Source organism: Saimiri boliviensis, chromosome 1, assembly GCF_048565385.1.
Source record: "Saimiri boliviensis isolate mSaiBol1 chromosome 1, mSaiBol1.pri, whole genome shotgun sequence".
In the NCBI taxonomy this organism is placed as follows: domain Eukaryota; kingdom Metazoa; phylum Chordata; class Mammalia; order Primates; family Cebidae; genus Saimiri; species Saimiri boliviensis.
In genome coordinates, this window is record NC_133449.1 from 182375248 (window position 1) to 182402355 (window position 27108).

Genomic DNA, 27108 nt, shown 5'->3' on the forward strand with positions numbered 1-27108 from the left:
CGCCTTTCATGATCAGAATTCACGTCACAGTGGTAATTTCATCATTCTCATGTTCTTTTATGTTGAGCCTTTGCAATAGTTTCTTACACTAAATTGCCCATTTCTACTTGGGCAAATATTTAAAAACTTAATTTTCCTGGTTCTAATTCATTCCAGTGAAAATGGCATTCCTCTGTGTTTGGGTTTGCCTTAATAGTCACCTAAGAAGACATTTAAATTTGAAATGTGAACCAACTACAACTAGTTGTTGGAATGCATATCAATAAGCTGAGCCCTGGGAGGATCGTGGCCCGGATGAACACCACCTAAGGGGCATTCTGCTTGTAATCTGGAAGGCCATGGTCTATGTCTTACTTGATTTTAATTGACTGTGTGACTTTGGGCCAGCTACTTCTTTGTCTGCACCTCAACATTCTCATCTTTAAATGAAGAATGTACTGATCAAGGCCAGGAGGAACTAGATGGCCACTCCAACGCAGAAACTGAGGAGAGTTAAACCAAGGGACAATTTAGAAGGCACGAGTAAGATTAAAGGACTCAACAAAGGTTGGTGAGATATTCCCCGGAAGTATGGGTGCCCTTTGTCTTATCTTGACCTGAGGAGGTAGGGGAAGAGCAAAACTGCTGTGTCTAGAAAGAAACCTTGAGGAGAGGAACACAGTCACGACCAACGATGTCTAGACAGTCATGGTGGTTGGAGGGCAGCGGGGAGGGGAAATAAACTAGCGGAGTAAGTAACCTGACTTTGTCTCCTCTCATCCCTTTTTCCTGTCTGTGTCTTGCTTGAGCTGAGCTCAGCAAGCCAGAGGGCAAGAGAGCCCAAATAAATGTCCAGAGAGATCAGTGTTCCCTGAAAAGATGACACTTGGGAAGGGTGGAGAGTTGATAGGGAGGAAGAAACCTCAGCCCAAATGGGTTTAATTACATTAGTGGTTCCCAAATGCCACCTCATAGATCAGGGTGGTTTGTGATAACACCTGCGCCAGCCAGCAACAAACGGACAAGGCACACTTTTAAAGAGAACATGTGAATTGTTCATGAAGTCAAATTGATTCCACTTTAAAGACTGCCCTTCATTCTGAGATTGTAATCCTTCTACTTTCTTTGGTGTTAAGAGAGTCTTTCTTTAACAAATGATGGTGGTATATGGAAATTACTGTGTTTTAGCATCTTGAAAAAAACTGAAAAGTTGGCAGTCCTATTAGAACTAATCCTAATTATTTTGAGTGTGAAAATTCTCACTGGTTTATGGAATCTAAGTGCAGAGACCTCCTATCTAAAAGATTTCTGTTAAATTGTGAATTGAATGTTTTGTCAGGTGGCCTTTCTAAAACTAGAGTCCCTGAATTCCCCTGGATCTAGTCCAAGATGGACTTGTATTCTATGTCAACTTATCTGCCTTAGCAAGTTTCCAGTATCCTTTAAAAAAAAAAAAAAGAAAGAAAGAAATAAACACCTTCCTAAAGGTCAACCTTTCACCCTGTGAAATATTTAACTACTTTCCCATTTTTATAGCATCACTGATAAAATAAAAGAAAAAGGTATTGGAAAGAAATTGTTGACTCAGAGTTTAATTTATAAAAAGGTTGTTGGCATGGAAGTTAGAGAGAAATGACCACGTGACATTTGATAGCTTCATAAATAAATTTAAATAATGGCTTACCCAAAACTCTTAACATGCCAACTACTATTCCAATTCAGTTCAAAGCAATTCTATTCATTTAAGTTTAAAAAACATTGATTGAAGGCTCATTATTTGCTAGGCACTATATGAGGCAATGGGGAAATAAGGAGTAACAAGGCAGACGTGATTAATACACTCACCAGGATTCTCAGCCTAGAATTTCTCTTCAATACAGAAATCTTGGGATTTGGGTTTAAATAAAAATGAAAAGAATGTCACAAGTTTGGTGGTTAATTTAACATTTTTATGCTTACTCATAATACACTGGTTTGTGCTTTGGGGTTTCGTTCTTTCCTCTTTGATGAGGATTCTGGTAGATGTTAGAGCAGGCGTCCCCAGACTTTTTATACAGGGGACCAGTTCACTGTCCCTCAGACCGTTGGAGTGCGGTGGGGGGGCCAGATAAATGGCCTCAGGGGGCCGCATGTGGCCCCCGGGGTAGTTTGGGGGTGCCTGTGTTAGAGGGTGGTAAGAAGGCAGTTCTAATCTGTTTTCAAATATTCCAGGTCTAGCTCTAGTAACAGTGCTTTATAGGCTCTTGTATAAACAGCATCAGAGGAGAAAATGTTGCTTGCAAGCGATGGATATCTTCCATGGTTTAAACCAAAGTTAATAGCAAAATAGGGTCTGGATTAAAGGAGTCCTGAATTCAAGTTCATATCGTATTACGTATGTTACAAAATCTGTTCTGTGACCTAAAATAGCCCTACGCCATTCTGAATTATGAGCAACACAGACTCCTTTGAGTACCTGATAACATCTGTGAATTTTTTTATTGAAAAAAAAGTGTGCACAGCTTAGACACACATATAGTAAGCACACATGCACATAATTTTGTATATGCTTTCAGGGTGTTTAAGCACCCTTCTCAATGTCATTCATGTAGTTCGTATTCAGCAATACTTGTTTTGAAGAAATATCACATGCTAGCCACCTTTAATATTTATTCAAAAACAAATTACGGGCTGGGGGTGCTGGCTCACACCTGCAAGCCCAGAATTCTGGGAGGCTAAGATGGGCAGATCTCTTGAGCTCAGGAGTTGAAGATCAGCCTGGGCAACATGGTGATACCCTTGCCTCTGCAAAAAAAGAAAAGTAATTAGCAGGTGGTGATGGTGTATGCCTGCAGTCCCGGCTACTTGAGAGGCTGAGGCTGAAGGGTTACTTGAGCCTGGGAGGTGGAGGCTACAGTGAGCTGAGCTTATGCCACTGCACTCTAGCTTGAACAACAGAGCAAGAATCTGTCTCAACAACAAAATAAAAAAAACACTGTTTGTTTTTAAATAAAATTTTCAGGTAAGTGGGATGGATATAAAATACTGCAAATACGTTTGCCATTTGTAAAAATGGTCCTTTTTTGTATGACAGGATTACTTATTTTCTCACTTATCATGCATGAGTTTAGATTTTGAGTACTTTGGCATGGTGACCAATGATGTTTTCATTCTCCAGCTGAATTTTAGTGTTTTAGGAAATGCACATGTCTGCAGGACTTTGAAGTCAGCTTATGAGTGAAGTGATAGAATTGATGAAATTTTATTACCCAGGTAGATTGTGGCTTTTCAAAGTTAGTTTTGTTGTATAAATTTTGCTATACTGTCTAAAATTAACAGCAAATGTTTTATGATTGACAGTGTTCAGACTGGAGGTAATTTTTTCTATTGAAGAGTTTTAGATTCTAAACAGGTAAATTTTTAAAAATTTAAAAATTAATTACAATGATAAGAACTTCAATATTCTAACAATGCTATTTCTAAAACCTAGCAAGGAAATCCTTAGTTGAACTTGAAGTTTCATGAGAAAGCTTTTTCATGAGAAACGCTTTTTTTTTTTCTAACAGTGACATTTGCACAGACTCCCTTCTTTACCAAGATCTGAAGGAGAAATGTGTTATGCATCCTTTCATATCAGATAAAAGTTTAGCAACAATTCTCATAGTACATTCCAATATGATAAGGCACGGAAGACAGACGGAAAGGCTCACTTTTGCTGTGAATTTCCACTTATTTTAAGGTCCTGCAGTCAAAATGCTTCTAAGAGGCATGGCAAAAATATTGGAGAAGAAAGCATAGTACAACCAGCAGTAGTTACTCAGTGGGCTCAGTGGGCCTCAGTTTTCTCACCTGTGAAATGAGAAGACCTTCGTACCTCTGCAACTTGACCTCTGCACTGAACATTTGGCAAGCTGTTTTGACTGCCCAGTGTCTTTCCCCGGAGAGTTTCTTATCCCATAAATCCTATCTTCCCAAGTGAAAAGCCAGGAGCTCCTTCCCAAGCACCCTTCACAGTCAAGGTGTAGGCATAGACTTAGACTCCACCAAGTCAGACACATGAGCGTGAAACTTCAATGTGGATGAGAATGAAATGAAAAAGGTGCCAAACAGCATGGCATCTGGCTTGGTGGATGGGGTCATTCTGTTTTCAGAGGCTACAGTGACAGCGACAGAAGACTTAGAAGTCGTATCTCAGAGTCAGGAAAAGTAACAGGTGGTGGCAGCAGTTAACAGATTTGTCCTCAGAATCTGCAAGGTAATTGGGTGTAGCCTCCGAGGTTGATTCTCTGACTCTTCTAAAGAACCTCTAACATAGCTAATATTTCCCAGTAATTCTTTCCCTGCTGAATCCTGACTAGCATAGGTTCTGTTGATTTCAAATATGAATCTAACGATGCAAGGTCCTTGACCTAATTATACTTATTGTTTGTGTGACTTTAAGACAGTAATTTAATTATTCTGAGTCCCCCTTTCCTCATCTATAAAAATGGAGAAGATGATAACTCCAGGGACTGCTGGGAGGATTAAATGGGATAATGCAGGAAAAACCTTAGTATAACATCTGGTCCACAGTAGCAAGTAAAAAAAAAAAAAAAATTCTCTCTTTAAGCTGTAGGTTTTATGTTCCTATGGGGTAGCTTCTGGGAGTTCACCACCTAGGAGGTCTGGGAGTTGACTGTAAGGACCAGAAACTCTTGACTTTATGTGAATGTATCTGCTAGCCTCTTTGTTAGAAAAGGCATGTTGCTATGCATAAACTAAGAGCAAAAATTCAAAAATGCAATTGGGAAGGGCACAGCCTTGTATCCTTCCCTGCCGGCTAAAAAGAATTTTTACTTGATCTACTCCTTTTTTTCTTTTCCTTGAGCTTCTTTTTAAAAAATTATATTTTTATTTTAAGTTCTGGTTACGTGTGTGGGATGTGCAGGTGCATATTGTTTGGTTTTCTGTTCCTGCATTAGTTTGCTGAGGACAGTGGCTTCCAGCTCCATCCACGTCTCTGCAAAGGACATGATCGCATTCCTTTTATGACTGCATAGTGTTCCATGGTGTATATGTACCACATTTTCTTCATCCAGTCTATCATTGATGGACATTTGGGTCAATTCCATGTCTTTGCTGTTGTGAACAGTGCTGCAAAAAAAAAAAAATATATGAGTGCATATATCTTTATAATAGAATGATTTATATTCCTCTGGGTATATACCCAGTAATGGGATTGCTAGGTCAAGTGGTATTTCTGGCTCTAGATCTTTGCGGAATTACCATACTGTCTTCCACAATGAATGAACTAATTTACATTCCCACCAGCAGTGTAAAAGTGTTCCTTTTTCTCCACAGCATTGCCAGCATCTGTTGCTTCTTGACTTTTTAATGACTGTCATTCTGACTGGTGTGAAATGGTATCTCATTGTGGTTTTGATTTGAAGTTCTCTAATGATCAGTGATGTTGAGATTTTTCTCACGTTTCTTGGCCACATAAATGTCTTCTTTTGAGAAATGTCTGTTCCTGTTCTTTGCTCACTTTTTAATGAGATTTTTTTTTCTTGTAAATTTCTTTAAGTTCCTTGTAGATTCTGGATTTTAGATCTTTGTCAGACAGATAGATTGCAAAATTTTTCTCCCATTCTGTAGGTTGCCTGTTTACTCTAATAATAGTTTCTTTTGGTGTGCATAAGCTCTTTAGTTTAATTAGATCCCATTTGTCTATTTTTCACTTTGTTGCAATTGCTTTTGACGTTTTAGTCATGAAATCTTTGCCACAGCCTATATCCTGTGGTATTGCCTAGATTTTCTGTTAGGGATGTTATAGTTTTGGGTTTTACATTTGTCTTTAATCCATCTTGAGTTAATTTTTGTATATGGTATAAAAAAGGTGCCCAGTTTCAATTTTCTGCATATGGCTAGCCAGTTCTCCCAGCACCATTTATTAAACAGGGAATCTTTTCCTCATTGATTATTTTTGTCAGATTTGCCAAAGATCAAATGGTTGTAGATATTCAGTCTTATTTCTGAATTCTCTATTCTGTTTCATGGGTCTATGTGTCTGTTTTTGTACCAGTACCATGCTGTTTTGGTTACTGTAGCCTTGTAGTACCGTTTGAAGTCAGGTAGCATAATGCCTCCAGCTTTGCTCTTTTTGCTAAGGATTGTCTTGGCTATATGGGTTCTTTTATGGTTCCATATGAATTCTAAAGTAGTTTTTTCTAATTCTTTGAAGAATGTCAGTGGTGTTTTAATAAGAATAGCATTGAATATATAAATTACTCTGGGCAGTTTGGCTATTTTTATGATATTGATTCTTCCTATCCATGAGCATGTGAAGTTTTTCCATTTGTGTGTTTCCTCTCTGATTTCCTTGAGCAGTGGTTTGTAGCTCTCCTTGAAGAGGTCCTTCAGTTCCCTTGTTAGCTATATTTCTAGGTATTTTATTCTCTTTGTAGCAATTGTGAACAGGAGTTCATCCATGATTTGGCTCCTGCTTGTCTATCATTGATGTATAGAAATGCTTCTGATTTTTGCATATTGATTTTGTGTCCTGAGACTTTGCTAAAGTTGGTTATCAGCTTAAGAAGCTTTAGGGCTGAGATGATGGAGTTTTTTAGGTATAGGATTATGTCATCTGCAAATAGAGACAGTCTGACTTCCTTCTCTGCCTATTTGAGTATTCTTTATTCCTTTTCCTTGCCTAATTGCCCTGGCCAGAACTTCAGTACTATGTTGAATAGGAGTGGTGAGAGAAGGCATCCTTGTTTTGTGCTGATTTTCAAGGGAATGCTTGTAGCTTTTGCCCATTTGGTATGATATTGGCTGTGGATTTGTCATAAATGGCTCTTATTAGTTTGAGGTATACTCTATCAATACCTAGTTTATTGAGAGTTTTTAACATGAAGGATGTTGAAATTTATTGGAGACCTTTTCTGCATCTATTGAGGTAATCATGTGGTTTTGTCTTTAGTTCTGTTTATGTAATGAATTACATTTATTGATTTGCATATGTTGAACCAGCCTTGCATTCTGTGGGTGAAGCTGATTTGATCGTAGTGGGTAAGCTTTTTGATGTGCTACTGGATTTGGTTTGCCAGCATTTTATTGAGGATTTTTGCATTGATGTTCATCAAGGATATTGGCCTGAAATTTTTGTTGTTGTTGTTGCATCTCTGCCAGTTTTTGGTATTAGGATGATGTTGGCCTCATAAAATGAGATAGGGAGAAGTCCCTCCTTTCAATTGTTTGGAACAGATTCAGAATACATGGTATCAGCTCCTCTTTGTGCCCTTGGTAGAATTCAGCTATAAATCTGTCTGGTCCTGGGCTTCTTTTGGTTGGTAGGCCATTTATTACTGCCTCAATTTCAGAATGGGTCTATTCAGATATCAACTGCTTGGTTCAGTCTTGGGAGGGTATGTGTTTCCAGGAATTTATCCATTTCTTCCAGATTTTCTAGTTTATTTGCATAGAGGTGTTCATAGTATTCTCTGATGATTGTTTGTATTTCTGTGGGGTCAGTGGTCATATCTCTCTCCTTTATCATTTTTTAATGTCTATTTAATTCTTCTCTCTTTTCTTCTTTATTAGTCTAGCTGGTGGTCTATTTTATTAATTTTTTTCATAAAACCAACTCCTGGATTCATTGATTTTTGGAAGGTTTTTTGTGTCTCTATCTTCTTCGGTTCCACTCTGATTTTGGTTATTCCTTGTATTTTGCTAGCTTTCAGGTTTATTCACTCTTGGTTCTTTAGTTCTTTCAGTTGTAATATTAAGGTGTTGATTTGAGATCTTTCTAATCTTTTTTGATGTGGGCATTTAGTGCTGTAAATTTCCCTCTTAACACTGCTGTAGCTGCATCCCAGAGATTCTGGTGCATTGTCTCTTTGTTCTTATTGGTTTCAAAGAATTTCTTGATTTCTGCCTTAATTTCATGATTTACCAAGGAGTCATTCAGGAGCAGATAGTTCAATTTTCATGTAGTTGTGTGATTTTGAATGAGTTTCCTAACTTTAGTTCTAATTTGGTTGTGCTGTGGTCTGAGAGACTGTTTGTTATGATTTCAGTTCATTTGCATTTGTGGAGGAGTGTTTTACTTCTAATTATGTGATTGATTTTAGAGTAAGAGACATATGGCACAGAGAAAAATGTGTATTGTGTTGTTTTGACATAGGGAGTTCTGTAGATATATATATCAGGTCCACTGGATCCAGAGCTGAATTCAGGTTCTGAATATCTTTGTCAATGTCCTGTCTCTATGATCTGTCTAATATTGACAGCGGGTCTTAAAATTTCCTGCTATTATTGTATGTTGAGTCTAAGTCTCTTTGAAAGTCTCTATGAACTTGCTTTATGAATCTAGGTGCTCCTGCATTGGATGCATATATATTTAGGATAGTTAGCTCTTTTTTTTTAATTAAACCCTTTGCTATTATGTAATGCCCTTATTTGTCTTTTTTGACCTATGTTGGTTTAAGGTCTGTTTTGTCAGAAACTAGGATTACAGCCAAGCTCAGCACTTTGGGAGGGCAAGGTGGGCTGATCACCTGAGGTCAGGAGTTTGAGACCAGCCTGGCCAATATGGTGAAATCCCGTCCTACTAAAAATATAAAAAATTAGCCGAGCATGCTGGCATGCACCTGTAGTCTCAGCTACTTGGGAGGCAGGAGAATTGCTTGAACTCAGGAGGCAGATATTGCAGTGAGCTGAGATCATGCCACTGCATTCCAGCCTGAGTGACAGAGTTAGACTCCATCTACACACACACACACACACACACACACACACACACACACAGAGAGAGAGAGAGAGAGAGAGAGAAAGAGAGGGGGAGAGAGAGAGAGAGAAACTAGGATTGCAACTTGTGTTTTTTTATACTTTCCATTTGCTTGGTAACATTTCTTCCATCCTTTTATTTTTAGCCTATGTGTGTCTTTGCCCACCAGTTGGGTCTCTTGAATACAGCACATTAATGGGTATTAATGTGTATCTTATCCAGCTTTTCATTCTGTCTTTTAATTTGGACACTTAGCCTATTTACATTTAAAATTAATATTGTTATGTGTGAATTTGATCCTGTCACCATTATGCCAGCTGGTTATTTTGCAGACTTGTTGATGTAATTGCTTCATAGTGTCATTAATCTTTATATTTCATTGTGTTTTTGTAGTGGATGGTAATGGGTTTTCCTTTCCATATTTAGTGCTTCCTTCAGGAGCTTTTGCGAGGCAGGGTTGGTGGTGACAAAATTCCTCAACACTTGCTTATCTGAAAAGAATTTTGTTTCTCTTTTGCTTACGAAGCTTAGTTTGGCTGGATATAAAATTCTACTTTGAAAATTCTTTTCTTTAAGAATGTTAAATATTGTCCCCCTGGTTTCTTCTGGCTTATAGGGTTTTCACTGAGAGGTCCTGTGTCAGTCTGATGGGCTTCCCTTTGTAGGTGACATGGCCTTTCTCCCTGGCTGTCCTTAACATTTTTTCCTTCATTTTGATGTTAGAGAATCTGATTATTATGTGTCTTGGGGTTGATCTTTTCATGGAGTATTATATTACTGGGATTCTCTGGATTTCCTAATTTTGAATGTTGGTGTGTCTTGCTAAGTTGGAGACATTCTCCTGGTTGATATCCTGAAATATGTTTTCCAACTTGGTTTTGTTCTCCCCATCTTTTTCAGGTACCCCAATCAGTTGTAGGTTTGGTCCTTTTAGATAATCCCATAGTCCTCAGAGGTTTTGCTTGTTCTTTTTCATTCATTTTTCTCTAATATTGTTTACCTATCTTATTTCCATAAGATAGCCTTCAAGCTCTGAAATTCTTTTCCGAGCCTGGTCTGTTTGTCTGTAGATACTTGTGGTTGCATTGTTAAGTTCTCATGTTGCATTTTTCAGCTCCATCAGGTCATTTATTTTCTTCTCTAAACTGGTTATTCTGGTTAACAGTTACTATAGTGTTTTATTGTGATTCTTAGCTTTTTTGCATTGGGTTAGAACCGGCTCCCTTAGCTCAGCAAAGTTCATTATTACCCACCTTCTGAAACCTACTTCTTTCAGTTTATCCATCTTTGCCTCAGCCCAGTTCTGTTCCTTTGCTGGAGAGGAGCTGTGATCATTTGGAGGAGAAGAGGCACTCTGGCTTTTTGAGTTTTCAGAATGACTTAATATAGCTTTGATCTTTAAGGCTGCTGACTTTTGGATGGGGTTTTTGTGGAGACTTTTTGCTGATGATGTGGTTGCTTTCTGTTTGTTTTTCTTTTAACAGTCAGGCCCATCTTCCATAGGCTTGCTGTGGTTTGCTGAGGGTCCACTTCAGACCCTATTTGCCTGGGTCCCTCCTACACATAAAGGTATAACCAGGGAAGGCTGCAGAACAGCGAAGATGGCTGTCCACTCCTTCCTCTGGGAGTTCTGTCCCAGAGGGGCACAACCTGGTGCCAGCAGGAATGCTCCTGTATAAGGTGTCTGGCAACCATTGTTGTTGGTTCTCACCCAGTCAGGAGGCATGGAATCAAGGAACTGCTTAATGAAGCATTCTGATGGCCCCTTGGTGGAGGGGTACACTGTTCAGGGGGGAATCCCACTCATCCAGACTGCCTGGATTCCTCAGAGCCAGCAAGGGGAAAGACTAAGTCTGCTGAGCCCTTTACCCGAGGGGTTTCATCCCAGGGAGATCAGAGTTCTGTCTGCAAACCTCTGGCCAGAATAGCTGAAATTCCCACAGGGAGCCCCTGACCAGTAAGGAAGGATGTGTCCAGGCCCAGCCTAAAGATACAGTGTGGCCATGAACTGCCACAACCACTGTGCTGTGCTGTGGGGAATTCCTCCTGGGTTCAAACCGCCCAGTCTCCCTGGCACCCATAGAAGAAAATGGTGGACTGGAGCTGTGGTGATGGCTGCTGCCTCTCCTTGTTAGATCTTGGGTGATCTTCTTGTTAGAAATTTTCTTTAGGGCTTTTGAGATTAACAGAGTGTGGACTGGGGCTAATAGAGAAAGTTTTTCAAAGAATTTTTGAGAGGAAAACTTGAGAAAAGTCCTATGAGATGAAAGCTTATGGAGAAGAAAGGGGGACTAAAAAGTAAAAGTGTCTCTGAAGTTTTCCCTCAAATGCTGTTTAATTAATGCGATTTAACCCTCTATATACCATCAGAGTTCATCGGACTCAATTATAGTTTTGTTTCTTTTCTTGAGCAGTTCTATTTGTAAAAATTGATATTTGATGTATTTTATTAATTCTTAATAGTCTTACAAAGAACAAAGATAATATACATTTATTTTTAAATAAAATAAAATTTATTATGTCTTGTAATTATCATACACATCCATTGAGCTTTCTATAAAGCTAGGATATATTGTGAGATCTTAGTGAACTTCTTTTTATAACATTTTAAACATTTTGCTATTTTGTCATCCTAGAAATTATTTTTTTCTTATTCATCAATTATTTTCAACTATGACTTTAAAAAAAAGACAAAAGAGAAAAACAAAAAATAATGGAACCTACTAAAAAGACAAACGGTGAAATTAATAATCATCTTTCAATTTTATACTATGTTGCCAAAAGTATTGCATCATCTTTCAAGATGGTATAAAGAGGAGTTATCATGTGTATAGTATGTTTTTAGCTTTTATTGAACACAGTTGAAAATATGGATTTTTCTTTTTCCATCTATAATGACCAAACAGAAGAAAACTGACTGAGACATTTCAAAATTCTTAGACAAATCAGAAGACAAATATAAAGAGTTACAGCAAGCTCTCTGGACCAGTACTGTTCCACAAGGTAGCCACTAACTACACGTGACATTCAGGTACTCAAAATGTGGTTAGTTTGACTTGAGATGTGTTTTAAGTATAAAATACACACTGACTTTGAAGCTTTAGTATAATAAATGAGAATGTCAGGTATCTTATTAATATTTTTATATCAATTATATGTTGAAATAATATTTTCAATATGTGACATTAAATAAAACGTATTATTAAAATTTAATTTCACATGTTTAAAATTTTCAATGTGGCTACTAGAAAACTTTTTAATAACATATATAATTTGAAATGTATTTCTGTTGGACAGTGTTACCTTACACACTAATGTTGATGATGGAACTAATCGTGTAAGTGAAATTGGCTATGAATCTTTAGATCATGATTTCCTACCAACCTTAATAAATTTCCTCAAACTCATGAATCAATGAGTCAACAACCTTTCTCTATGGACCATAAAGAAAATATGTTACTCTCATATGGGACAGACTGTATCACACCATATTTTGCAACAAGAATTTGGACTTTCCTCTTTCACTAATTGAATATATGACAATATTCTTTTATTTTTTATAATGTGTGTGCACCGATTTTTGCATTTGATATAAAGAATTCTGTTATGTTTAACTTTTATTATAATTTCCAATCAGTTTTCCTATTATGCCTTTATCTTTCTGTAAATTATTTGAAAAATGACTTTGAAAATAAAAAAATTTATATGGCTTTATTTAGTTCAGATGTTGAATGATGATGACTGTTTTTCTAGTATACGTAGGGGTAAGTACTTGAATATTTGAAAGTTATCTTGCAGGTACTAGAATTTTTTTTTTTTTTTTTTTTTAGATAGAGTCTTACTCTGTTGCCAGGCTGGACTGCAGTGGTGCCGTCTTGGCTCACTGCAACCTGTGTCTCCCAGGTTCAAGTGATTCTCCTGCCTCAGCTTCCCGAGTAGCTGGTACTAGAGATGCACCACCATGCTCAACTAATTTTTGTATTTTCAGTAAAGATGGGGTTTCGACATGTTGGGTAGGATGGTCTTGATCTCTTGACTTAATGATCCACCTGCCTCAGCCTCCCAAAGTGCTGAGATTACTGGCAGAGCCACTGCACCCAGCCTAGACTTTTTTAAACCACAAATCAGTTCCAACCATTTAGTACATTTGGATTACAACATTACATGATCAGTGGTCACAAAGAAAGTACTATGGAAGACTTCTTTCTGGATTTTCAATAACATAATTATCAGAAAAGAATGTCAGAACACATTAGGAGGCAAAAACTCAATGCTGTTATGATTCAGAAGAAAGATTAATAGAATTTGTAATGTATTCACCACAGAATAGACGTTTTCATTTAAGGAAGACTGCAGGTAAAAATAGCCCCTAGAGAAAGCAGATTTTTCTAGAATTTCTAGCATTTTCCTTAGGCATTTGAGGCAAGACCTTGATATATCAAGTTATATTATATTATAATAAACACTATAAATATTTTTCAATCACTTATTTTGAGTATTTGGAAATACTTCTTAAATGGATTGAAACAATAGTAAGTGATAACTTTTCTTAGGAGATACAGAATTTTCAGAATCCAAATTATCTTGTCATCTTTGCATGTTGATGCATAACTTCAAGGAGACAATCAAGTTCTTGAAGAAGCAAGCTCTAATGAAACTTAGAAAAAACTTCTATTTCTCTGAACCTAAGTTCAGGTAATATATCACATTAATTGAAATATTTAAACATATTTCAAAATAACCAATGGACTCTGATACCTGATCTAACATAAACAGTTCAGCTATTGACATGAAGACCTGGAGCTATTATTCCCAGCAGCAAATTTCAGTTCAACAAAACTATCAAAATAAATTAAGCTGATGTTACCCAATCTGCCTGGTGAGACTGAGGGCAGCCAGAGGTCAGATTTTCCTGAGAGCCGGCATCCTTATTACCCTGCTGCCACCTGCACTCTCTGCCAACTTCCCCAAGCATCCAGAGAAAGTCTCCCAAAGGGAAAGTCTAGATTGAGCAACTGTTCTAACCCCTTGGAAGGATATCCTCTCTTAAGGAAATTTTAAACAGTTTTGAAAAGTAATTTTCTTTAGATCATAGCAATTGAAGTATGCTCTCAAAGTTAGAGTGAATAATTTTGATGGTCTCTCCACTTTCACCACTGTTATTCAACTTAGTACTAGAACTCCGACCTAGAGCAATGAGATGAGAATGAAATAGAGAGCATCTGAATTGGAAAGGAAGAAGTCAAATTATTCTTGTTTGCAGATAATATGATCTTATGTTTAGAAAAATCTGAAGACATCATTTAAAAAGCTATTATAACTAACAAATTTAGTAAAGTTGTAGAATACAAAATCAACATACAAAAATCAGTAACATTTTTAAATGCCAAGAGAAAACAACCTGAAAAAAGAAATCAAGAAAGTAATCCCATTTACAAGAGATACAAATAAAATAAAATACCCAGGAATAAACTTAGCCAAATAAATGAAAGATTTTTAAAACAAAAAACTATAAAACATTAATGCAAGAAATTGAAGAGGATATGAAAAAAATGAAAAAAGCATTCCATGTTTATGGGCTGGAAGAATAAATATTAAAATGTCCATGCTGCCCAAAGCAATTTACAGGTTCAATGCAATCTCTACCAAAATACCAATGAAATTCTTCACAGAATTTTAAAAAAATTCTGAGAATTGTATGGAACCACAAAAAGACCCAGCATAGCCAAAGATTTCCTGAGCAAAAAGAAAAAAACTTTACAGAAACAAAACAAAACAAATGTCATGTTACCTGACTTTAAATTATACCATAGAGCTATAGTAACCAAAACAACATGATACTGGCACAAAGATGAAAACAGACCAATGGAACAAAATAGAGAACTCAGAAATAAATTCATACATCTACAGTGAACTCATTTTTGACAAAGATGCCAAGAATATACATTGGAGAAAGGACAGTCTCTTCAATAAATGGTGCTGGGGAAACTAGATACCCATATGAATAAGAGTGAAACTAAACCCCTATGTTTTGCCATATACAAAAATCAAATCAAAATGGATGAAATGCTTAAATCTAAGACTTCAACTATGAAACTACTAAAAGAAAATATTGGGGAAACTCTCCAGGACATAGTTCTGGGAAAATATTTCTTGAGTAGTACTCCATACACACAGCAAACCAAAGCAAAAATGGACAAATGGAATCACATCAAGTTTAAAACTTTTTGTATAGCAAAAGAAATAGTCAACAAAGTGAAGAAACAACCCAAAATTGGAGAAAATATTTGCAAACTGCCCCTCTGACAAGGGATTAATAGCCAGGATACATAAGGAGCTCAAACAATAGTAAAAAAAAGACAACTAATACTCTAATTAAAAATGGGCAAAAGATCTGAAAAGATATTCCTCAAAAGAAGACATATGAATGACAAACAGGCATATGAAGAGGTGCTGATATCACTGATCATCAGAGAAACTCAAATCAAAACTATATAAGGTATCATCTCACCCCAGTTAAAATGGCTTTTATCCAAAAGACAGGCAATGACAAATGCTGGAGGGGGTGTGGAGAAAAGGGAACCCTCATACACTGTTGGTGGAAATGTAAATTAGTACAGCTACTATGAAGAACAGAATGGAGGTGACATGGTTTAAATTTGTATCCCCATCCAAATCTCATGTTGAATTGTAATCCCCAATGTTGGAAGAGGAGCCTGGTGGGAGGTGATTGGATCATTGAAGTAAATTCCCCTTTGCTGTTCTCATGGTAGTGAGAGAGTCCTCATGAGATCTGGTTGTTTAAAAGTGTGTGGCACCTCCCACCCTCTTTCTCTTTCCTCCTGCTTCAGCCATGTGAGACATGCCTCCTTCCCCTTTGCCTTGTACCATGATTGCAAGTTTCCTGAAGTCTCCACAGCCATTCTTCCTGTACAGCTTGTGGAATCATGAGCCAATCAAACCTCTTTTATCTATAAATTACTCAGTTCAGGTAATTCTTTATAGCAATGCGAGAATGGACTAATATAGAATATTGATACTGGGAGTGTGGCATTGCTATAAAGATACCTGAAAACGTGGAAGCAGTTTTGGGACTCAGAATTGGCAACGGTTAGAAGAGTTTGGAGGGCTCAGAAGAAGACAGAAAGATGATGAAAAGTTTGGAACTCCTAGAGACTTGTTGAATGATTTGAGCAAAATGCTGATAGTGATATAGGCAATGAAGTCCGGGCTGAGGTGGTTTCAGATGAAGATGAGGAACTTATTGGGAACTGGAGAAAGGTCACTTTTATTATGCATTAGTAAAAAGGTTGGAGGCATTGTGCCTCTGCTCTAGGGATATGTAGAATATTGAACATGAGAGAGATGATTTACAGTATCCAGTAGAATAAATTTCTAAGCAGCAAAGCATTCAAGATATGCCCTGGCTGGTTCTAACAGCATATGGTCATATGTATGAGCAAATAAATGATCTGAAACTGAAACTTATATCTAAAAGGGAAGCAGAGTGTAAAAGTTTGGAAAATTTGCAGCCCAGCCATGTAGTGGAAAAGAAAAACCCATTTTCTGGGGAGGAATTCAAGCCAGCTGCAGAAATTTGCATATGTAAAAAGAAGCAAAATGTTGATTTCGAAGTTAATGAAGAAAACAACAGCTTGAAGACGTTTCGGAGAACTTCATGGTAGCCCTCTCATTGTAGGTCTGGAGGCCAAGGAAGGAAGAATGGTTTTGTGGCCAGGCCCAAGGCCCTGCTGCTCTGTAGAGCCTCAGGACATGGTACCATGCATCATAGCCACTCTAGGTCCAGCCATCTTAAGGTCTATCTTAAAGGTCCCAAGATACAGCTCAACCTGTTGTTTCAGAGGGTACAAGTTATAAGCCTTGGAGGCTTTCATGTGGTGTTAAGTCTGTGGGTGCAGAGTGTGAGAGTTGAGGCTTGGGAACCTCTGCCTAGATTTCAGAGAATGTATGGAAAAGCCTGGATATCCAGGCAGAAGGCTGCTGCAGGGACAAAGCCCTCTTGGAGAACCCCTACTAGGGCAGTGTGGAGGAGAAATATGGGGTTGGAGCCTACACATAGAGTCCCCACTGGGGCATTGCCTAGTGGAGCTGTGAGAAGAGGGCCACCATCCTCCAGACCCCAGCATGGTAGATCCACCAACAGCTTGCACTGTGCACCTGAAAAGCTGCAGGCACTCAATGCTAGCCCATGAAAGCAGCCTTGGGGGCTGTACCCTGCAGAACAACAGGGGCAGAGCTGCGCAAGGCCTTGGGATTCCACCCATTTCATCAGTATTGCCTAGATGTGAAACATGGAGTCAAAGGAGATCGTTTCAGAGCTTTAAGACTTAATGACTCCCCTGCTGAGTTTTGGATTTGCATGGGGCCTGTAGCTCCTTTGTTTGGACTGGTTTTTCCCTTTTGGAATAGGTGTATTTACCCAATGCCGGTACCCCCATGATATCTTGGAAGTAATGAATTGGTTTTGATTTTACATGCTTATAGGCAAAAGGGACTTACCATGTCTCAGATGATACTTTGGACTGTAGACTTTTGAGTTAATGCTGAAATGATTTAAGACTTGGGGGACTGTTGAGAAGGGTTGATTGTATTTTGCAATGTGAGAAGGACATGAGATTTGGTGGGGGGTGGGGGGTGGAGTGAGAATAATATGGTCTATGGTCTGAATTTGTATCCTTGCTCTAAACTCATGTTGAATTGTGATCCCCAATGTTGGAGGAGGAGTCTCATGGTAGATTATTGGATCAGGGAGTCGACATGTCCCTTGCTGTTCTCATGATAGTGAGTAAGTTCTCACAAGATCTGGTTGTTTAAAAGTGTGGCACCTCCCTCTCTCTCTCTCTTCCTCCTGTGCTGACCATGAAAGATGTTCCTCCCTCCTCTTCAACTTCCACTGTGATTGTAAGTTTCCTGAGGCCTCCCAGCCATGCTTCCTGGACAGCCTGCAGAACCATGAGCCAATTGATCCTCTTGCCTTAATAAATTACCCAGTCTCAGGTAGTTCTCTATAGTAATGTGAGAATGGACTAATACAGGAGGTTTATTTAAAAAACTAAAATTAGAGCTACCACATGATTCAGCAATCCCACTGCTTGGTATATATCAAAAAGAAAGAAAATCAGTATATTGAAGAGATACCTGCACTCCCATGTTTATTGCAGCACTATTCACAATAGCCAAGACTTGGAAGCAATCCGGCTGAACGCGGTGGCTCACGCCTGTAATCTCAGCACTTTTGCAGGCTGAGGTGGGTGGATCATGAGGTCAGGAGATCAAGACCATCCTGGCCAACATGGTGAAACCCTGTCTCTACTGAAAATACAAAAACTAGCTGGGTGTGGTGGTGCGTGCCTGTAATCCCAGCTACTGGGAGGCTGAGGGAGGAGAATTGCTTAAACCTAGGATACAGAGGTTGCAGTGAGCCAAGATGTCACCACTGCACTCCAGCCTGGCAACAGAGTGAGACTCTGGCTCAAAAAAAAAAAAAAAAAAAAAAAACGCCAAAAAAAAAAAAGATTTGGAAACAATCTAAGTGTCCATCAACAGATGAATAGATAAAGAAAATGTGGTACATATACCCAATGGAGTACTAGTCAGCCATGAAAAAGAATGAGATCTTGTCATTTTCAGCAATATGGATGAAATTGGAGAACTTACATTAAGTGAAATAAACCTGTCACAGAAGGACAAACTTTGCACATTCTCACGCATTTTGGGGAGCTAAAAATTAAAAAAATCAAATCCATGGAGATAAAAAGTAGAAGGATGGCTAACAGAGTCTGGAAGAGGTGTATTCGAAGAAGTGAGGATGGTTAATGAGTACAAAATTAGAGAAAATGAATAAGATCTAATATTTGATAGCATAATAGGGTGACTACAGTCAACAATAACTTACTGTACCTTTAAAAATAACTAAAAGAGTATAATTGGACTGTTTGTAACAAAAGAAAGTATAAAAGCTTGAGGCAATGGATACACATTTATCCTGTTGTTATTATGATATATTTACACCTGTATCAAAACATTTCATCTCATATACCCCATAAGTATATACACCTACTGTGTACCCACAACAATTAAAAATTTTAAAAGATTTTAAACAAGGTGATTCCCAAAACATGTTTCCCCTTACCCAGTCTTTCCTGATTTAAATATTCAGTTTCCAGAGGATGAGCAAGTTGCATATAAAATTTGATTTTATTCAAAATGTTAGTGCAGAGTAACCCCTAAACTCTAAGGATATATATTTCTCTCCTCTTTTCACATTACCAAATTCCCTTCTTTCTATATATACAAACTCCTCAACATTACCACTCTCATAGAGATAAAATGTGCCAGCACTACACAGCACAAATTAGTATGCTTTCCTCAAATTACGCCAGTTGTTAGGAACTTTTTGCCATTTGAAGGAGCCAAATGGAGAAAAATGTCATCGGTATCTGATGAAACAAATTTGGAGACACTCAAATGCTTCCATTTATAGAGGTTCTTTGCACCACTGGTGCCTCTTGGGGAAATTCTGAAAAACATTCTGTCTGTAAACAATCTGTTTCAGTGCCACATGTTTTCTAAATTTCTTTGCCTGTTGACATTTTAAAAAATTAAAAGAACACATTTTCATGAAGACAAGACCTTTTGTTTCTTTTACCTTTGCACTATCATATAAATTAAAAATGAAATAGGTCGTCTTGCCCAGTTGTTTGTGAAGGATCATTTTCTAAAGGACACTTCCCAGATCTTTGGCAAATCTCATTTTAAATCACTAAGATCTTTTTTATGGCCTCTGCTCTCAAGTTAAATAGCACTTATTATTAAAATGAGAACTTTTGGAGATAATGCTTTTCTTTATTTTGTATCTATCTATAGTATTTCCTTCTTAGGTTCAATTGTTTTCCTTTTTTCTTCTAACAGTCTGGTTTTATATTGCTATAACTTTCTGGCCACAAGATAGTTCTAAAACTTTTCCCAAATGCATAACATGATTTTACTTTTGCAGGCCTGAAGTTTTTGGGACCATGTGACTTCTTTGGCTGATGAAGGAATACAGAAGCTATATGCATAACTTCGGAATAAAGCCTTCACAATGACACCGTTGTTGGTCAGATTACAGAAATGCATTCTCAGGTAAAGAGAGTTCCCTAGAGACCCCCTGCTTCCCACCTTGAATGGTTTTCTGAAGGAAAAATAAACTATTAAGGTAAATAAAATATTAAGAATTTAGCTATTCTGTCAGAAGATGTTAAAATACAACAAAAGCAATCATTTAAATAACATTCTAATTCTCCAGAAGGCCCAAGGAATAGGTAGGGTTAGATTAATGGGGACTACCTGAAACCTGAGAGTGGATTTAAATGAACTCTTACTGGATTACCCCATAAGGTTCCTGTTTTAAAGTAAGCACATATTCTTTCATCACTTAACATCTGGAGCTCCTTGAAACTCCCTGAATCTCAATTTCTTAATTTCTAAATTGGTAATAATAATAATAGGAAGAAAATGATCAATATAACAATGATGATGCCAGACGTCACCCTCATGTGCTGCTCTATGGATTCAGAGGGACAGGGAATTTTAACCACATGCTACTATTCCTGGAGCTCAGTCTGTTTGTTTTATTTCAACTGATATCAGTTGAGAGCCATTTTGATGTCTGAAATTTTGTTCCAGAGATTAATAAAATCCAGTCCTTTCTTTAGGAATGCACAGTTTACTAAGGAAGTCCACAAGTCAAAGTAGATTCAGAGAATACTGCAGTAAAGGCAAATAAAGAACCACCATGACACAAAGGCAGAGAGAGCGTGGTTAATTCTGCTTGGTAGTCAAGAAATCTTCAAAGAATTGAAAAGACTTTCTCATCTCTGTCTTCTCCACCAAAACTAAAAGTAATTATTTAAAAGGGGCAACTGAGATCCACCTGCAATTTGTTTCCTCATGGTTCACAGCAGAATCCATTCTGCTGAGTTCTATGCTCTATGAGTTCCCTGACTTAAAAGGGACTGTGCTGTGGAAGAAGGCAGCAGTAATCATGGATATCCCCACCACCTTGAGTTCTCTAATCCCAAAGTCTTCTAGCTAAATGTATTTCTTTAGAAATATATATATATATATATATATATATATATATATATATATATGTATATGTATATATAAATCAGAAACTGAAGCAGAACCAATTCCTTCAAGCCCCAGGGCTCCCAACCTTGTCAAATGAAAATTGGAAGGGGATCAATTCTGAACTCCAGGTAGCTAATTGGAGCCCTGGGCAGAAATCCTAAACGTGGTGGGTAATTGGCATCTTGTCCTTTTCAGTGTAGATACTGCCCATGAGAGGGTTACCTTTAGGGTGCTGGTTGATTAGCATCCCTGAAGGACAGGGCAGTTAAGTAGAGATTGGAGCCCTGAAGACTCCCATGTTCCAAATTCAAGGGTCCCGACTAACCAGAGAAAAATTATTTTCATGTGGACCAGTGAGAGACACTCTTTAAGCAACAGAATCATTAACAGCTCCATTAAATGAAGTAAAACTTCATTACTAGGTTTTCTTAGCTTTAAAAAAAGCAACGTAAGATTAAATTATCATTAGAGTTAGATAATACATTTTTAATTGAAACCAAACTAATTTGATTGCCTTTGGCTAATATTTCTTCAATAGAAATTCTCTTTCTGAAAACTATAAATTTGACAGCTATGTCCAGTTTGTCTAGGACGAAGTGAAATGAACTACACTGAGATGTGAGATGTTAACATTTTATGAACAAAAATAATTGCACACAAGTGAGGTTCCAGATATATACCTCATAAGTGAATCAATTATTCTTAGCTAGTGATGGGATTTGGATCTGTGTCTCCAACCAAATCTCATGTTGAATTATCACGCCCAATGTTGGAGGCCTGGTGTAAGATGATTGAATCATGGAGGAAGTTTTCCATGAATGATTTAGCACCATCATCTTGGTGCCTTGGTGCTGTTCTCATGATGGTGAGTGAGTTCTCAAGAGATCTGGTTGCTAAAAAGTGTGTAGCATTGGCCCTCTCTCTCTGTTGCTCCTGCTCCTACTGTGTTAGATGCCTGGCTAACTTTTTGCCTTTTGCCATAATTAGAAGCTTCCTGAGGCCTCCCAAGAAGCAGAAGCCACTATGCTTTCTGTACTGCCTGCAGAACCACGAGCCTATTAAATCTCTTTTCTTTATAAATTACCCAGTCTCAGGTATTTCTTTATAGCAGTGTGAAAATGAACTAATAAAGCTGGTAATGCTAGGATTGGAAGGGAGTGGTAGAACAGAACTGTTGAATCCAGAAAGAAATAGAGAAATTAAAGAACAAAGTCCCCTGGCCCACAGGGAAGGCCAATGGAATGCTATCAATTCTGAATAACCATGCTCCTGCACACTTTCAGGTACTTAATCATTTTCACATCCCCAAAATCTTATTTGAAGTGGACTAGTTAAGCCGCATTATCTTCATTTTAGAGATGAAAAATGAGTTCGAGAGTTCAAATGACTTGGCTATCATCAAACAGCTTAGAGATGGCAAATTTTGGCCTCATTCCAAGTCTTTTGATTCCTAGTCCTGTAATTTTTCTCCATACTACAATGCCTCTACATTAGAGCTGAAAAGATTTTTCCAGAAATGTCTCTGGTGGAGTCCAGAAGATCTTCAACCTGAATCAGAGGAGATTGGGGAAAATATAAATAGCTAATTTTTTCTTTTTAAAGACAAACCCTCAAACTTACATAAAAGTAGAGAACTGGTATAATGACCTTCTGTGTACCCATCACTCAGCTCCAGCACCTCTCAGCAACCCACAGTTTCACCTGAGCCTAGGGAGGGACTCAATGTTGCTCAGGTAGAAAGGACCCAGCTTTCCCAGGACATAATGGAGCTCACAGTGTAAGAAGCCTTCAAGGGTCAGAGGTAGACATGTCATGAGCTAACTTGAAAGAGAATAAAACGAGATATATATGGAATAAAACGAGATATATATGGAATAAACTGTGATTTAAACCCAAGTCTAGCTAAACCAAATAATGTGTTGTAACTGATGTATATCATTCATGTGTGAATTCCAGGGTTTCCTCATATACAAGCTGACACTTTAAAAAATAGCCCAGGATGTCTACAGTATTGTAGGAGCACATGTCAAAATGAGAAAGGCCAGGCTATATCATATGTAACTTTTCCAAAGCCTCAGTAAAATCCCATAGTTACCACTCCACCCCACTTTACATCAGTCTTCTTTTTAGAAAACAGATTTCTATGTTTTATTTCTAAAATCTTTACTAGGAAAATGTGAAAACTAAACAATATCAAGAAAACCTCAATATTAATTAAAGAAGTCAGTTTCATTACCAATAATGATTTTTTAAAACAAAGAATTCATACAAACTACATTTCTTACCAATATTTTGTTTTCTTGTGTATCTGACTAAACTTCCAGACGTCATGCTGAAATAAAGTAAAAGTTTAGAATTCTAAAATTTTATTTCAGGCATGCATGTGCGCACACCACCCTCCTCCCCCCTACCTACGTTGAATAGATCATCACACTGTAACATTTAAAATAAATTTTCTAAAGTATTTCCTCCAAATGTCAATTTCTGGACATTTCTAAAGGAAATAAAAATAATGGAATGTAAACTTTACTCGCAGAAGATAAAATAGCCTTTAAAGGTTCTCTGGAGAATAAGTAGTCTGAACAGTACAATCTGTTCTGAAAACCTGCAAAATCTTGTAATTCAACTAAAAAAAAAAAAGTGGAGAAAGGAAAGCATAACCTCCTAAGAGTCAGCAGACGTGAGGAAATCATTGTCTCCTGCACGGTTCTCTCTCCCTCTCTTTCCTCTCTCTATCTCCTGGATCATTTCCATTAACTTATAAACATGTTGTTATTTATCATGCCTTGAGCCTTACCGCTTTAGTATCCACTTGATTACACTGACGTCTTTTGCAATTCAGGTTACAGCAAAACTATATTCTCACGGTCTCCAATTCCTTCTCTTTTATTTTTATTTTTAATTTTTTTGCTAAAGCCACTGCAATTGGCTTACTCTTAACTAGTACCACTCAACAGAAACTGCACTTGTCAAATTCACCAAAGATCTCTGCATTCTTACACCCAGTGATTATTTTTCACAACTCACCTTAACAGGTTTTAACATCACTCATCACTCTCTGAAATACTTTCTTCACTCAGTTCCCAGAACATCCCAGGGTCCCAGAACGCTTTCTCTAAGTCTATCCACTTGGCTTACTCTTCCTTCCTTCTTGTCTTTGCTCAGATGTCATCAGCTCAGTGGGACCTACCATATGTATCTCATTTAAAATTTAACTGCTCACCTCATCACCCTACTGTTTTCTCTGCGATAATTATCACATTCTAACATACTATCGAGTTTTCTTATTTATTATATTTTTTGTGTCATCTCCCAACTGAAAATGTAACCTCCTTGGAGATAGAAAATTTTTTCTGTTGTTTTTGCTACTCTACTCTCAGCATCTTAAAGGGTAGGATGGTCAACAAATATTTGTTAAATGAATTATCTAATAAACCTCATATATTTAATGTATTTCTGTTCTTGCCAATCAACAAAGCCTTACTTTTAAATCCCAAGGTACTTTCATTATTTTCTGTCCCACTATCTTCCTCATGAATATATTGTTTTACTTCCATATTTCCATGAACATTTCTCTCTTTTACTCACTGTTTTAAAACATTGAAACCATTTAAAAATGTTCACAAAGTAATCAGTGACTACTGAACAAAATTAATTAAGTTCTCACTTAGTGGAAGGAGACACTGGGGCTCTGAGAGATATAATTGCTTTTCTCGCACGACACCCAAATCAGCAGAAAAACGGTATTTTGGTACTTTCTACTTGACAATACCTCTTTATCATGAAATGGAAAACAAACCCCAGGTCACTGCGGTTGCTGGACAAACCAACAAATGGCTTTAAAGGATCTTAATAAACTGAGAGCCTTCTAACTAATTTCATCTTCTATGAGTCAAACTCACAAAATGGATGTTTTCCCTCAGCTGTACTGCCTATGACTCCAGAGTGCATGCTAAGCCTTTTCTCAGTTGTCTCCTCCAGCCAAAACACTCACACTCTCTTTTCTATTTGTTGAAATCTTACCATTTCTGCACACCATAACTCACATGCTGCATCTCCCTGAAGGCCCTCAGACCCTACTGGTCAGAAATGTTTCTTGCCTCTGGACTCCACAAGCAGGTTTCAGACATCACACCTCTTATAGCCCTATTTACGGTTCATGATGTATGTAATGATGTGTGTACCTGCGTTTTACATTTTCTCAGTAACACCCTCATAGAGGACAAGGACTGTGCTTTATTTTTTATGCTAGGCAAGAAAGCCATATTCAGTCACTGAATGAAACAGAGCAAAACAAAATATGTGAGTGCAATACCCTTATGTGCATAATCAGATGTGACAAATGCACCACAGAAAGTACAGTTTGAGACTACTTAAAAAATAATGCCTGACACAAAACTGCTGATTTAAAAATGAGAGCTTTGGCTGCCTGACAATTATATTTAAAGATCATGAGTCATGGCCTCAGAGTAACCATGGTAACCTAGCATACACAGGAGAAGTCATGTTGTACAATAATTAAGGGGGAAAAAAGCTTTAGAAAGCCTATTAGCCTTCAGATAAAAAAAATATAATTAACCAATGTGTTTATGAAGCTTGTTTTTATTGCAATGTTTTCTTACTTCAGGGTTCATTGGAAATCTGGAAAAACTTCTTTAAATTTCCGTTAGCAGGGGCATATCAATCTTACATAGCTTTTTCTCAGTGTGTTATAAGAACATTGAAATTTCCTTCCTTTAAATGAAATTCCTTTCTATCTGCTTTCTAAACTTTTTACTTCATGCTTTTTATGTCAAATTGGAGGACTAATTAGTCACCAATTAGTCTGGGTGAATAAATGATTTTACTAAAATTGGCTAGGAAATACAGCTATTGAGCACTTAATTTTTATAGGAGAGGATTTCCTGGGAAAATTCTGTTTGTTCCTTAGACTAATTGGATCCAGGGCCTAACTCTCCCTTACTTAAGGACAATGTAGGAGTAAGTTCCCATTAAGTTCATGTAAACTGTGGAGAAGGTCTGTCTCAAGGGCATGAGAAGAGGAAAGTAGAAGGGAAAGAAGAAGGAAAGGCAAACAAGACACATGGGACCAGTTCCTGCTTCGAAGTGAAGAAGCTGAACTGAAGTTACCTAAAGATTAACAGGAATAGCACGACACTCCCCTGTCTCCTGCCTCAAAAGCCCAGCTTTCTATCTGCACAGAACATTCGGCTCCATGCACCAGGAGTAAAAAACACTCAAAATAATTTACAGTGAGAGCAAAGTCCTGCTTTTCACTTGTTTTTTCTGTTGACTGTACACTGGGCTATTCATTTGAAAGTTGTTCATCACAGGCCCACCCTGCTTTGTTAAGTTTTAAAACCCGGGAGGTGGAGGTTGCAGTGAGCTGAGATCAGGCTATTGCACTCCAGCCTGGGCGACAGAGCGAGACTCCGTCTCAAAAACGAACAAACAAACAAAAACTTAACAAAGCAGAACCATGGTTGCAAGTGAACATCCCATAAGGATAGGGCCTTATAGGATGTAGCTCCTGCTACAGAGATGTGATCACCTCTCACTCAAGATTTAAAACAAAATTTTAAATGGAAGATATTTCCACATTTGAAAGGGAACTGAGTACGGTGTCAACATGTAAAATCTCTACTAATTAAATGCAAATCAATTAGAGAGGGGAACTGTACTTCCATACTTCCAGCCAGTGTTGATTTAGGTTTCTGTGTGGGGAACATGCAGAGGAGGAATGACCCAGCTTTCTCTGTGTGCATCTCTTGGGAAGAAAGTGGTGAAGATGACATTTCATTTCAACTGAAAGAAGGCTGGCTTCTTAACCTCGCCATTCCCACATCAGTAAAATGGCTGGGGTGAGTGAGTGTGTGATTTCTGAGAAGACCAAGTAAGGGACATTTTGCTTGTTCAACAAATATTTATTGAACCCCTACTGTGTGTTAGGCCATGCTCTATGACCTGGGAAGACAGCAGCTTTCAAAGAAAGGGGGTCACTCTCCAGGAAAGGAATAAAATCTGTTGTTATTCCCCAGACTTTAAAGAAAGATTTTCTCTGAAGTACTGAGTAAAAGCTACTTTATATAGAAATTCCCATGAATTATTTTGGGATGAGAGGATTTGGGAACTTACCTGCTTCTCTCTGGGGTGTCAGATTCTGAGAACACAGATATCTTGCTATTGCATTGTCCCATCTCAAGCCAGGCCCACTGCGATCCCCTGTCCCTGGGAGAGACGTCAACAGGCAT

The 27108-nt window shown here is 37.8% G+C and overlaps 1 protein-coding gene across 1 annotated transcript in view; it reads right to left on the reverse strand.

Annotated features, from left to right (window-relative positions):
* Nucleotides 1-27108, reverse strand: part of CCDC192 (coiled-coil domain containing 192) — a 200929-nt gene extending 173821 nt beyond the window's left edge. The window contains exons 1-2 of the mRNA XM_003920637.2: nucleotides 26993-27108; nucleotides 23134-23189 (exon numbers count right to left, since the gene is read on the reverse strand). Of these exons, the coding sequence (XP_003920686.1) occupies nucleotides 23134-23189; nucleotides 26993-27108 (172 nt within the window). The remainder of the gene's footprint in view (nucleotides 1-23133; nucleotides 23190-26992) is intronic.